Source organism: Eleutherodactylus coqui, chromosome 8, assembly GCF_035609145.1.
Source record: "Eleutherodactylus coqui strain aEleCoq1 chromosome 8, aEleCoq1.hap1, whole genome shotgun sequence".
NCBI lineage: Eukaryota > Metazoa > Chordata > Amphibia > Anura > Eleutherodactylidae > Eleutherodactylus > Eleutherodactylus coqui.
Window position 1 is genome coordinate 134,696,076 of NC_089844.1, and position 12,603 is coordinate 134,708,678.

General features: G+C 42.0%; 1 protein-coding gene across 1 annotated transcript in view; it reads left to right on the forward strand.

Moving 5' to 3' along the window:
* TEDC2 (tubulin epsilon and delta complex 2) overlaps nt 1–10,029 on the forward strand; it is a 34,031-nt gene extending 24,002 nt beyond the window's left edge. The window contains exons 9-11 of the mRNA XM_066576446.1: nt 5,113–5,211; nt 9,110–9,300; nt 9,688–10,029. Of these exons, the coding sequence (XP_066432543.1) occupies nt 5,113–5,211; nt 9,110–9,300; nt 9,688–9,828 (431 nt within the window). The 3' untranslated portion in view covers nt 9,829–10,029. The remainder of the gene's footprint in view (nt 1–5,112; nt 5,212–9,109; nt 9,301–9,687) is intronic.
* The last annotated feature ends 2,574 nt before the right edge of the window (nt 10,030–12,603 follow it).

Consider the following 12,603-nt stretch of genomic DNA (forward strand, 5'->3'; position numbering starts at 1 on the left):
GGTTCACATCAGGAGCCGCTAATGTTCTTTTATTCTGTGCAGCACGTACCGGGTCCATTTTATGCAGCGGCATTACATGACTCATTTTGCTTGTCCCCACCTCAGTTGCAGCCTGCTGAGGTTCCATTAGTCACAAAGACTGATTGCAGGGCAGAATGTAACCTTTTTTAGCAGTTGTCGTAGAGGACGCAGGGTTCCTTCATCAGTGGCCATTCATGCAAACATGCTGGAGATATTTGTTGTTGCGGAGTGTAAAACCATAGCTCATCCTGCTTAATTCGTGATGTGAAAAAGTGGGTTCTGCAGACACAAGAATAATGTACCACTTAATGTAATTGCTAAGAATATTACAGACAGCTGGATTGTTGTATAGAAACTGACTCATTATAATAAGGGATACAGAATACAAGGTAGCTGCTATTATTGGATGACTATAATGGCTCACGATTTAGAGCCACTTGCTGAGCTGCAACTGGACTTGCAAGTTCAACCTGACAATTAGCGGTGGACGCCGGTGCTCGTGTACTGGTATGCTAATTATATATTGCTATGCAATGCTTTTAATGAATCCTCGTTCATTCACATCAGCGCTGTGGATTCAGTTTTCCTGTTCCTTCATAGAAGCAGGAAAAGGGAATCCATGGCCCAAATGGATCTGTCTTATGACAGAACCAAATGGCGCCAAACCGACTCCATTGGCTTTAATGGAATCTTTTCGACTTCAGGTTTGCCTTATTGCATTTTCCAGGATGAAATGGAGCTAAATGCAGCGCTAGCTCATCCTGGAGTTAAAAGGGAATCTGCAATGGAGGCTCTGAAAGGAAACTCCTACATATGAATGAACAAAGCCTTGACCTATGCTTAGTTCCTCTTTTATTATATAGCACAAACATGACCCATTAGTTTCCATATGTATTTAACATTACATCTGTTCCTGGCTGTATACATGCTGTAATAGTGAAGCTTATGTTCTGTAAATTGATTTGTAGTGTTATATATAATACCCATATTAGTAATCTGATTGGAATAAATTGATTTAGGTTCTGGAGTTTTGTGGTAAGGTATTGAAAAGATGGCTTTTAACAAACCAGTCACTTAGGATGATACTTAAAGGGGTGTTTTGGTTTGAATGATAACCAAAAGTTGTTAAAGTTTGTAATTTGGTTCTGCTTTGGATTCTGTATCTGTCACTCTATAAACCATCACCTTCTCCTCGTACTTCAGAAGGGTTTATTCACAGGTTGGCCTGGATACAATCTGTAGGTGTTCCAGCGCTACAGATCAGGCTTGCTCAATAATAATAATAATCTTTATTTATATAGCGCTAACATATTCCGCAGCGCTTACAAGACAGGGGGAACAAAACTACGGTTACATCTAATAATCAGTTGATGGAGACAGTAGGGGTGAAGGTCCTGCTCCAACGAGCTTACATACTACAAGTAATGGGGTGATACAGAAGGTAAAGGGGCTGGAGATGTGCGCAGTATGGCGAGGTGGAGAGTGAGGGGTGCTATGCACATAGACAATGGTCAGACTTGAGCCATATAGTGGCTAAATTGGTATGACTGAAGGAGGGGTTGTTGTGACTAGCAGGGATTGCAGTCAGTAGGTCAGGGAGCATGTTATCAGGCGGAGTAAAGAGGGGTTTGGTTTAGGAGATACAGTATGCCTCCCTGAAGAAGTGCGTTTTTAGAGCATACCTGAAGTTTAGTGGGTCAGGGATTGCCCGGATAGTTTTGGGTAGTGCGTTCCAGAGAACTGGTGCTGCTCTGGAGAAGCCTTGGATGCAGGAATGAGAGGTTCGAGTTAAAGGGGCACTTAGTCTGATCTTGTTAGCAGAGTGGCGCTGGCTGGGTGATGAATTGAGATGAGAGAAGCAATGTAGGGCTGTGCGATGCTGTGGAGAGCTTTGTGGATGAGTGGTGAGTTCAAATTGAATTCTGTATTTGATGGGCAGCCAGTGCAGTGACCGGCACAGGGCAGAGGCATCCAAGTAGCGGCTGGACAGAAAGATGACCCTGGCTGCCACATTCACCGTGGATTGGAGAGGGGAGAGTCTGGCAGGGGGAGGCCGATCAGCAGCGAGTTGCAATACTCAAGGACGGAAACACCAGTAGGTCAGTTTTGAGAAGTTCAGCTCTAGGTAGAGAGAGAACGTAGCATTAGAGACAGCAGACAGACAGTCGGTGGTGTTCTGGAGGAATGTTGCTGTGATGTCACGGGAAGAGGTGTATAACTGGGTGTCGTCAGCATAGAGATGGTACTGAAAGCCAAATCTCCTGATGGTCTGTCCAAAAGGGGCTGTGTAGATGGAGAAGAGGAGGGGGCCAAGGACCGAGCCCTGGGGGACCCCAACAGCAAGGGGAAGAGGAGGGGGGTAGAGCCAGCAAAGGAGACACTGAACAAGCGGTCAGATACTTAGGAGGAGAACCAGGAGAGAGCAGTGTCCTTTAGTCCGATGGAGCGAAGCATAATGAGAAGGGATGACTTTTTTTCCCTTCAGCTCTCGGGACCAGATTGCTGACCAACAGCGGGGAATTGTGCAAAATGCAGTTTCAAGCTCCATATTAGCAGGGATGCGGCGGCCATCTTGGAAAATGGAGGGGAGGATAAGGTAATAGCTGTTCAATTTATTCCCGTAACCAGCTGTGCGTAAACCTGATGCAAACACCTTTTTATATGTGGAATTTTTGAAAAGTTGCTTCACAACTGGAATACCCTTGTAAGTATTTAATCTCGTACAATATGACACTTGCGTGTAGCGCATCATTGGTTTGTCATACTGTTGTTTAGCGCTTAATTCTTTTGAGCAGATTCCGATTTCCCATGACAAGCTGAATAGTTTATATACTGAGATCATCAAGTTTGTAAAACTGTGGCTTATGAGGTTCTTGCGAATGGTCTTGCTTGGAGCTTCATTTATGTAACTTAACCCCTTCACTCCCAATCCATTTTGTATTGTCATCTTTTTTTTTTCCTGGCCTTCCATGAGCTTTAACTTATTTATTTTTCCGGTAACCTAGAAGAATAAGTTGTATTTTTTTTTTAGGTTAGGCCAGACTCACACAAGCGTAATTTCAGTGCATATCACACGCGCAATGTACACGTGCATAATACGTGGTGAATAGAGTCAATAAAAGTATATTGATTTTCATTGATCCACTCACACTTGTGTATAGTTCTTGTGTAAATGACGTGCATAAAAAAAAGAACACAGCATGTGGTATTTTACCATGTTTTACACGCATATAGCCGGTTGTTTTCTATGGGTGCGTCCGGAATGCACTGCATACGCAATTATATTGTGTATGTACAGTGGTTTTTTACGTATGTTGCTAAGAAACATCAGAAGAAAGTTTAAAAAAAAAAAAAAAGGCCAGTGCATGACAGCATGCATAAAATACACTGTTCATGCACAGGCAAAAAACGCAATAATACGCAGGGATACGCGGTTCCTTTGCCGGTAAAACACTGTGATTTTTAATGCAGCGTTTTATCAGTCATTTTAGCCTGGCCTAAATTTGTAGAGCATTCAAGTTGCAGTAAAAATGACTTGTTAATGTAGTTCAGCAGATCAGTACAATTGACGGCATTCCAAATTCTTATAGATTTATTAATTTTTCGTGTTTTACTACTTCAAGAGCTTTCTGTCACCATATTCTGGGACTTCTAACTTTTGTGTTTTCCGTCAATGGAGCTATTGAGTGCTTGTTTCTTGTGAGATGAGCTTTCTTTATTTGCCACCATTTGGCATTATGTGTTTTCTTTTAAATTTAATGTTTTTTTACTATTACTGCAATATTTTAATAATACAACTATTACAATTGCACTGACACCAATTATGTTTAACATTTTATGTCAGTTTTTTTCTTTTGAAAAAGGAAAAGGGCTTTTAAAACTTTTTTACTATATTTTATCTTTTAAAATCTCTTCAGAATGTATTAAACTCATTTTTACTTTAGCCCCTCTAGGGGACTTGAACTTATCGAATTACATTAAAGAATTTCCCTACTCTGCTTATTGGCCAAATCACTCTGTACCCTTGTCCCTAGGTTTCCATTTGAATGCAAGCAGAGAGATGAAGGAGGCTGTTCTGGTTCCCCGGTATATAAACATTAAGGGTGCACTCACACGTAGCGTATTTTGGTGAAAATCTGCTCCAAAATCCACAGTCTATATTGTGCTATGGATTTTTCCACAGATCTGCAGCGCATTTGAGCCTTTGATTAGAAGGGGTGAAATCTGCTCTGGATAAGTTGCAAATTCCACGTCAAAATCCTTACCTGTGGTGTGGATTTTGACACGTTTTGGGTTATTTTGCTGCAGAATTAGCTGTGAAGTTTGGTGCAAATTTTCTGATGTGGAAAATCGACACCAATTCCACTACATGTCAATGCACCCTCAAAGCCGAAGCTTTGTGTCATGCACAGCTGCATCAGATGTTGCAGTAGGTATAACTGTATCAACTCAACTCGCAGAGTTTCTTTAAGATATCAGAACATTCGTATGACAGGAAATATGTCTTTATACCTATGCCCCACCCCTATTTGGCTTAAAGGGGTATTGCCATTTTATAAAGTGACAGTATATAACTAGGATATACCATAACTTTATTCCCCAGAGGTCAGACCGCCATGGATCATAAGCTGATCCTGGAAATCAAGGGGCTGCTATAGTGGTTTTGGGAATCAACGAGCTACTATAGCACCGGTTTCCATTTTTCCTGCATACTAGCGGCACTTGGATATCCAGGGAACTGCAGGTCACTCTATTCACTTGAATGGGGCCCTACTTCTAGTTTCCTACTTAGCGGGTGACCAGAACTCCTCCGTGCAAGAAAAATACCTGGTTCTGCTGCAGTAGGGCTTTGGCTCCTTCAATAACAGGATTGGTGGGGGTCCAACCTTCACCATCATAAAGTAGTAACATATCCTAGCGATGTGCCATGGACTTGATGAGGTAAGAATTACCCTTTTAATATCAAGAGAAACAGCGTTCCAGATGAAGTTTCATGTCATGAAAGAAGAATGGAGGCTTCTATCTCTCTCTAATTATATTGACATTTGTAATTTCATATCTGAAAGACTGACATTTCTCTGGTCTCTAAAGGTTCCTCACGCTGGCAGAATTACGCATCTCTGCTGCTTCTGGAAGCACTACAAGAAGTGGTGGCCAAATACCAGTCGGAGCTGCACGATCTCCAGCTGGGTAAGTGACTGCAGAATTATCAGACCAGACACTGGAGTGTGTTGTGCCCTCGGCGTGAGGCTTTGAAGTCACTATCCATCATCTGAATTACAAGAGGTCTCCATCTGCTTCATAAATCCCAGTCCATACAGCAAACTGTGCGCCGAATTACAAAAGAATATTTCATAAAACTTCAATTCAAGGTGACTATTATAATGTCATCATAGCCAACATGTTACTTCTGGAAGATTAATTAAACACAACCAGATGACTGTCATTAATTAAAACTAGTACAATACATCTGTCCATATCCATTGAAATGTCACAATGAGACAGGCCGGTGCAGCCTTAAGGCCCATGTAGAGTGGACGAATGTCGGGCAAACGATGCCCGACACTCGTCCCCGCACATACTGCAGCAGCCTGGGAGCTAGTATCGATGGCTCACAGCAGAGAGGCTGGAGGAGATTTCTCTCCTCACGCTCCCCCGCCTCTCACGGCTGCTATTTACACTGAAAGATCAGCAATCATCTCATCGTCCATCCTTTATGCAGCATAGACTATGGTCTGATCGCTCGGTGTAAATAGCAGCCGTTCAATACTGAACGGGCGCTATGTTAAGTTAATGGAAAAGGGCGAGGGGAGCGTAATGAGAGAAATCTCCTGCAGCCGCTCCGCCCCTCTGCTGGCTGCTCTATGAGTGAGCCAGCTATACTAGCTCCCGTGCAATAGCATGGGAGCGAGTGTATACAGGAACGAATGTCGAGCATCTTTTGCCTGACATACGTCCCATCTAAATGGACCTTTACCAATAAATCACAGATGCAATATGTTCTATGGATGTTTGTCAGCTAGGTAGCTTTTATTTAAATTTGGTGGGCGAACCATATTATATCCTGAAGTTGCTGAGCAGGAATCCTGTTTGATTGCCCTTGAGATGTGTTGCCTTTAATTATCTAAGTCAGCATGAAGGCCAGAGGTGTAACGTTAAGGTCCTGGGCAAAGGGACTGCTGTTTGCTAAGTTGCTAAAGGTACTTCAGCGCTGCTGAGTTCTGGGTATCACTGCAGCCTCTGCACATCTTACACAATTGATAAAAGCCTACTGTGCAAATTTGTGGTACTCGCAGTAATACCTAGTTTACACTTTGCTTCTTTCCAATATTATGATCATTCTTTATAATGAAATTCAGGTCATGTAGAGCATGCTGCATTTGTTTCACCCATAGTGTATGTGATTACTGGTATTTTGTGCATCGTTTTTTTTTCTTTTTTTAATGGGTTCATCAATGGGTGATTGTCAGAGGTCCGCTCATCAGCTGCCCAATGAACCTCTGGTTGGTAGGGGTTCTCAGCAGTGGACCCCAGATGATCAACTATTGATGAGCTATCCTCCGGATAGGTTATGACTAGTCCCCAGCAAGAAAAACCACATAATTTTGTAGATATGATATGTGGTTTCTCTTGCTGAGAACAATCACATTTTGCTCTACTGGCTAACACCGTACGAAACCTTTGTTTTCATTATGACTAGTCCCAACTTGGACAACCCATTTAAAGGGTTTGTGCCATGAAACACAACCTCTTATCGAATATGGCATATGAACAGTGGTTGTATTCCTGGCTTAACCCCATTAAATAGGAGGAGGCATACAAAGGAAACCACATAAAAAAGTCAGTATTGGTCAAATTTAAGTTGTTCAATGGCCACAAAGAAACCCTCATGGAATCTGATTGACAGTCATTAAAAATTGCATCTCCAATTTTGTAAAGTAAATGGTAACAATTTAGCCATCACGTATAGAGTGAAACTCCTGGGACAATCATCCAAAATCGCAATATAAAATGGTCTTTTAGTGGAGTGGCCCTCTGAAGGCCAATATGCACAGGACATAAGGTTGTTGAATAGTCTCTCGGGAAAATCTGCTCTAGATTGGGGAGGTCTTAAGTGGGCCTTTGGACTTGTTTCCCTTTATTTGTGGAATTAAAGGGTTGTTTTTAATTTTGCTCCTTACTTCCATTTATTTTTTTAAAATGAACAGCAATTGGGTGTTACCTATTTAAAATAAAATGTCCTCCACTGGTAACACCCTGCACATCGGAAAGGTTTGTGAAAGTGGCAAACTGGTATGGGACTCCAAAGACTTTGATACGGTATATTGTTTCCCACCCACTTTTAAGGGTTTGACCCCATTAACATTTTTCTAGATCACAGGATATAGCAAAAATGTTGGATACATAGGGTTCCCAATCTCTGACACCCCCTCCTATTACGATAACGGGGACATTGCCTCCCAGGTGAGGCAATGCCATATCCGTGTAGAGGTTAAATGGAGAGCTGCTCACATGCAAGTCCATATCTTCATGTAATCTCCCCCTGGGTACAGCGGCTGGCGTACCAGGGAAAATGGTGTTGGGTCTATGGTGGGAAAATTGCTTTTAAGAACAGGTCATGCATACTCTTCAAGGAGATGGAGCCTCCTTGCTGAGCTCTCTGGCTTTTATTTCTTGCACACTAAAATTTATTGCGGGGAAGATTGCTTTATCAGTTTGGTTCATACGGCTCTGGAATACATTACTGGCATATAAGTTACAGAATCCATTCTTATTGATGTTAGATTATAACAATTTTCCTTACCCTTTCCCAAATTTTACATCTCCTTCAGTAAATGATGCTTTTACAGCTCCACAGCTGGTGGGATATAATTAAGGCTGCACAGAGCATAAAGTATATTCTTCATACCGGCCACAATTGTTGAAATGCCATTCCAGGAAAGCGAGAAAGAAAATAATTGTACCATTTGTCTGTATTGGCTCTAAATAACCCTGTTTCATCGCTGGGTGTCACTGGCACTGGCGAATGTGAATGGAAAAAAGATAGTTGCTGTTCGGCTGCTGTATTTCACAAGCTATTTTTCAAACCATTAAAGAGAACCTGTCAGGTCCCTAATCATACCTGATCTCAGTGGACTGTCACTTCAGATTAGTGGGGGGCTGATTTCCCCAATCCCCACTGCTTAAGTGATTGAAGGGGCAAGCAATCACTGTGTCCCCTGAATTGTTTTTCAGACACACTCTTGGTAATGGCTGCGCCTGCTATTGCAGCTCCATCCCGAGCAACAGCGTGCTGCAATACCTGGTGCAACCACTAACAAACGGACGAAGCTGTACTTCTTTATGGTATACTCTTAGTTTCACAATGATTTGCATGTTAGGCTTCTCTCACCACTTTTCCAAAGTGGCGAAGGAAAGCAAGTTGGGTCTAGTGGGTAAGGCAAGGCCTCTGTGGCCCAACACATTTAGTATAATTTACTCTAGAAACTGGTGTAAACTTTAACTCTTATCTGTATTGTAGATTTGACTTTCATGTTCCCGGTGTATAGGCCTCTCGCTAGCCAAGCCAGAAACCTAATGCATACTGATGAGGGGCAAACACTCCAAAACAGCTGTGTATGGATATTGGCTTGGCTTTCAATTCCCAGTCATTGTTACAAGGCTTGTATAAAGAGTCTAACATTAACTTGCAGGAATGCTGCCTTCCAGTAGGTGGTGCTGCAGAGGTATTGTTCAATCTCCTATATTTGCATATTTGACTTTCTGATGCATGAAGCACACAAGAAGCACTAAACTGGTTGAATTGTAACCATATTGTCAAAAAAATGTTGACCTATCATAGGGACATGTAAAAAGTTTAGATCAGTGTAATTCAGGGTGTCAAGACCCCCACAGACCGCTCAAACGAAAAAGCAGAAGCACTCAACTCAGCGCTACCTCTTTTCGCTGACTAAGTGCTATATGCAGATTCTAAAAAGGAATGGTATGGACCGAAAGACCTGAAATAAGAGCAAAATATTTACTCCCATGATGCTTCTCTGCCAATTCCTTCTTTTTTTAAATAAATATATTTTTCTTCCCTATTTAGTGGCAGCAGAACATAAGAATTGGGTAGGAAAATTTTCTATGAATCCTTCTAGCCTGGAACCCGTAGGCTGCCCCCCTACATACAGTAGACCGCCTCCCACACTTGTATATAACCATCCAGGTGAGCTTTGTGAGCTGACTCGTAGCAGGCTGAGAATTTTGGAATTACAGCAGAAGATTCATTTACAAAAGGTAATTTGCGGAGTCTGTTACATTTAATGTCATTATATTTGTGCCGGCCCCTCCTCTTGGGTCTTTCTGTAGTCACAGTCTCACTTCCCCCCCCCCCCCCCCTTCATCTACAAGTTGTTTTCTTCTGTCTCCTGCCATCCCCCATCTTACTCTTCTATTACGTATCTCTCGCTTCCTTCTCCCTCTTCTCAGCCTCTTCTACATCTGCCTGCGATTCCCTTGCCTCTTCATCATTACTTCATTTTTTTTCCTACACGTTGATTACTTTATTTTGAAGCCGCCAGCTTAGATGTATCTTACTTTGTTCGTGTTAATGACGTTTAATTGCTGTAGCGCTACCTTCACCTTGTAAATTAGCCATCAGTGTAAAGCTGTGATCTCTCCCAGGTGTTCAGTGAAGAGCTGCTTGCCGAAGCCGAATCCTGGAGTCAGAGCGCCCCAACCTCCTGCCTACTACTTAGGGCCATCTACACCCAGCTGTGCGAGGGGGGAGACGCCTTCCCAGTGCTGGTGCAGGACGATGGCTGACTAACGCCAGGCGAGAAGAAAACACCGGACCTGTCAAATGCTGACGCTATTCATACATTTTTGTTTGTTTGTTTTTTTTACTCTTCCCACCGAGGTGTAAAAGAGAAATCTATTTTCATTGTAACTATTTATCTGTATATGATTGTAATACATACGAATATTTGATTTGTATATTTTAATTAAAAAGTTAGAAAAATCAAATTACTTGTTAGCATTTTTTTTTTCATTGCAGAGAACAAATTTCAGATATTTCAGCTTGTGTTCAGATATTTTCTAATGCATCAATTATAGTAATTTGCACCAGAAAAATGTTGTATTTTGAATAGTAAATAAGCTCCACTGTGTTCAGGAGATCTCCCCTACAGAAAGACATTGATAAAATAGAAGAGGGGCTACAAAAATGGTGGGAGGAAAGCCTTAAAGGGGTTGTCCTGCGCCGAAACGGCTTTTTTTTTCTCAATAGGCCCCCCGTTCGGCGCGAGACAAACACAAGGGATGGGTTAAAAAAAAAGTTTAGTACTTACCCGAATCCCCGCTCTGCGGCGACTTCTTACTTGCCTTACCAAGATGGCCGCCAGGATCTTCACCCACGATGCACCGCGGGTCTTCTCCCATGGTGCACCGTGGGCTCTGTGCGGTCCATTGCCGATTCCAGCCTCCTGATTGGCTGAAATCGGCACACGTGACGGGGCGGAGCTACGCGACGATGCGTAGAAGGGGGCGGAGCCAGAACGCCGCTCATGCCTAGACCCAAGAGAAGGGAGAAGACCCTTCTGCGCAAGCGCGTCTAATCGGGAGATTAGACGCTGAAATTAGACGGCACCATGGAGACGAGGACGCTAGCAACGGAACAGGTAAGTGAATAACTTCTGTATGGCTCATATTTAATGCACGATGTATATTACAAAGTGCATTAATATGGCCATACAGAAGTGCTGAACCCCACTTGCTTTCTCGGGACAACCCCTTTAAAGAACGTAATTTGTATAACGTGGAAGAAAGAAGGGAGTGGTGGGATATGATGGAAACCTTTTATATTGTGCAAAAGATTTAGGCAGGTGGGGGGGGAGCTGCAAAGTAAGAGCGCTTTCAAAAATAGAAGTATTTTTTTGTCAATTAACAAAATGCAAAGCAAATGAACATAAGAGAAAGTTAAATCGCATCAGTATTTGGTGTGACCACCTTTTGCCTTCAAAGCAGCATCAGTTCTAGGTACACTTGCACACAGTTTTTGAAGGCGCTAGGCAGGGAGGTTGTTCCAAACCGCTTGGAAAACTAAGCACAGATCTTCTGTGGATGTAGAATTGCTCAAAACCTTCTGTCACTTCATGTAAAATTTAAAGTCCGATGTCTTCTATTTTTGAAAATGTTTACTTTTGCAGTTTTTTTTCCACACCTACATAAAACTTTTGCACAGCACTGTATGTAACAGGTATAAGTGCGGTTAAGGAAGGAAGTGTATTTATTAGAAAGCTAGACACTAGAACAAGGGGGCATAATCTGAGATTAGTTTGGGAGGAAGATTGGAAGCAACATCAGAAAATATTATTTGACTGACATGGTAGTAGATGCTTGGAACAAACCTCCCGCAGATGTGGTTGGGAAATCAACAATACATGAATTCAAGCTGCCTGGCATAAGCATCTACCCTAAGACAAATAATATAAGGGCAGATTGAATGGTCCAGGTGTTGTGTTTTTTTCTGCTGTCAATTTTCTGTTTCTAAGTTTCATAAGCTTTTTAACATCTCACCTGTAATGTCTTACTGTTGCCAGTAGGTGGTCCAGTTACTATCTTTTTTTAATAGTAATCTTATAATAGTTAATATAATGACCTGTAATGGAAATTGTAAGAAATAGTAAATTAACAGTAATCTTTTCTATAATGTTTCCAGTAATTTTTCTATTGAGAACTGTAACCCTTTCTAATCTACTGTCTGACGTCTAAAGACCTTCTGATTGAAGGCTGTACAGCTCCAATGTCAGAAGACGTCCGGCAGGGTACTCTTACTGTAGATTACTGGCCGCTCTGTCGGGGGGGCCTCTCCAGCATGTCCCACACCGCAGTACTGGCTCTAGCCAGCAGATGGTGCCATTGTATATTGGCAGAAAGAGAGCCCCCTAGGAAACCCTGAATCCAAAATTGGATTGCAAAGGGTTAATATTTTCAGGAACCAGGCTGGAAATAGGTAGGAGAATAAAAAATATGAACCAGCTCTCTTCATGAAAATATGAAGCTCGGTGTCTGAATTATGACTGTCACACAGTTCATTGTAAAGAAGTCTTCTGTTAAGATGTTTTTAGAACTTTAAGATTGGCAATATCTCTCTTTGGCAATTCCTTTCTTTCAATCTCTGCCTTTTATTTCTCTTGATTTCTTTCTAGCGCTATTTCTTTCTTTCTCATGCAGTGGGGAAAAAAGTATTTAGTCAGATACCAATTGTACAAGTTCTCCCACTTAAAAAGATGAGAGGCCTGTAATTGACATCATAGGTAGACCTCAACTATGAGAGGCAGCATGAGAAAACACATCCAGAAAATCACATTGTCTGATTTTTAACGAATTTATTTGCAAATTATGGTGGAAAATAAGTATTTGGTCAATAACAAAAGTTCATCTCAATACTTTGTTACATATCCTTTATTGGCAATGACAGAGGTCACACGTTTTCTGTAAGTCCTCACAAGGTTTGCACACACTGTTGCTGGTATGTTGGCCCATTCCTCCATGCAGATCTCCTCAAGAGCAGTGATGTTTTGGGCTGTCGCTGGGCAA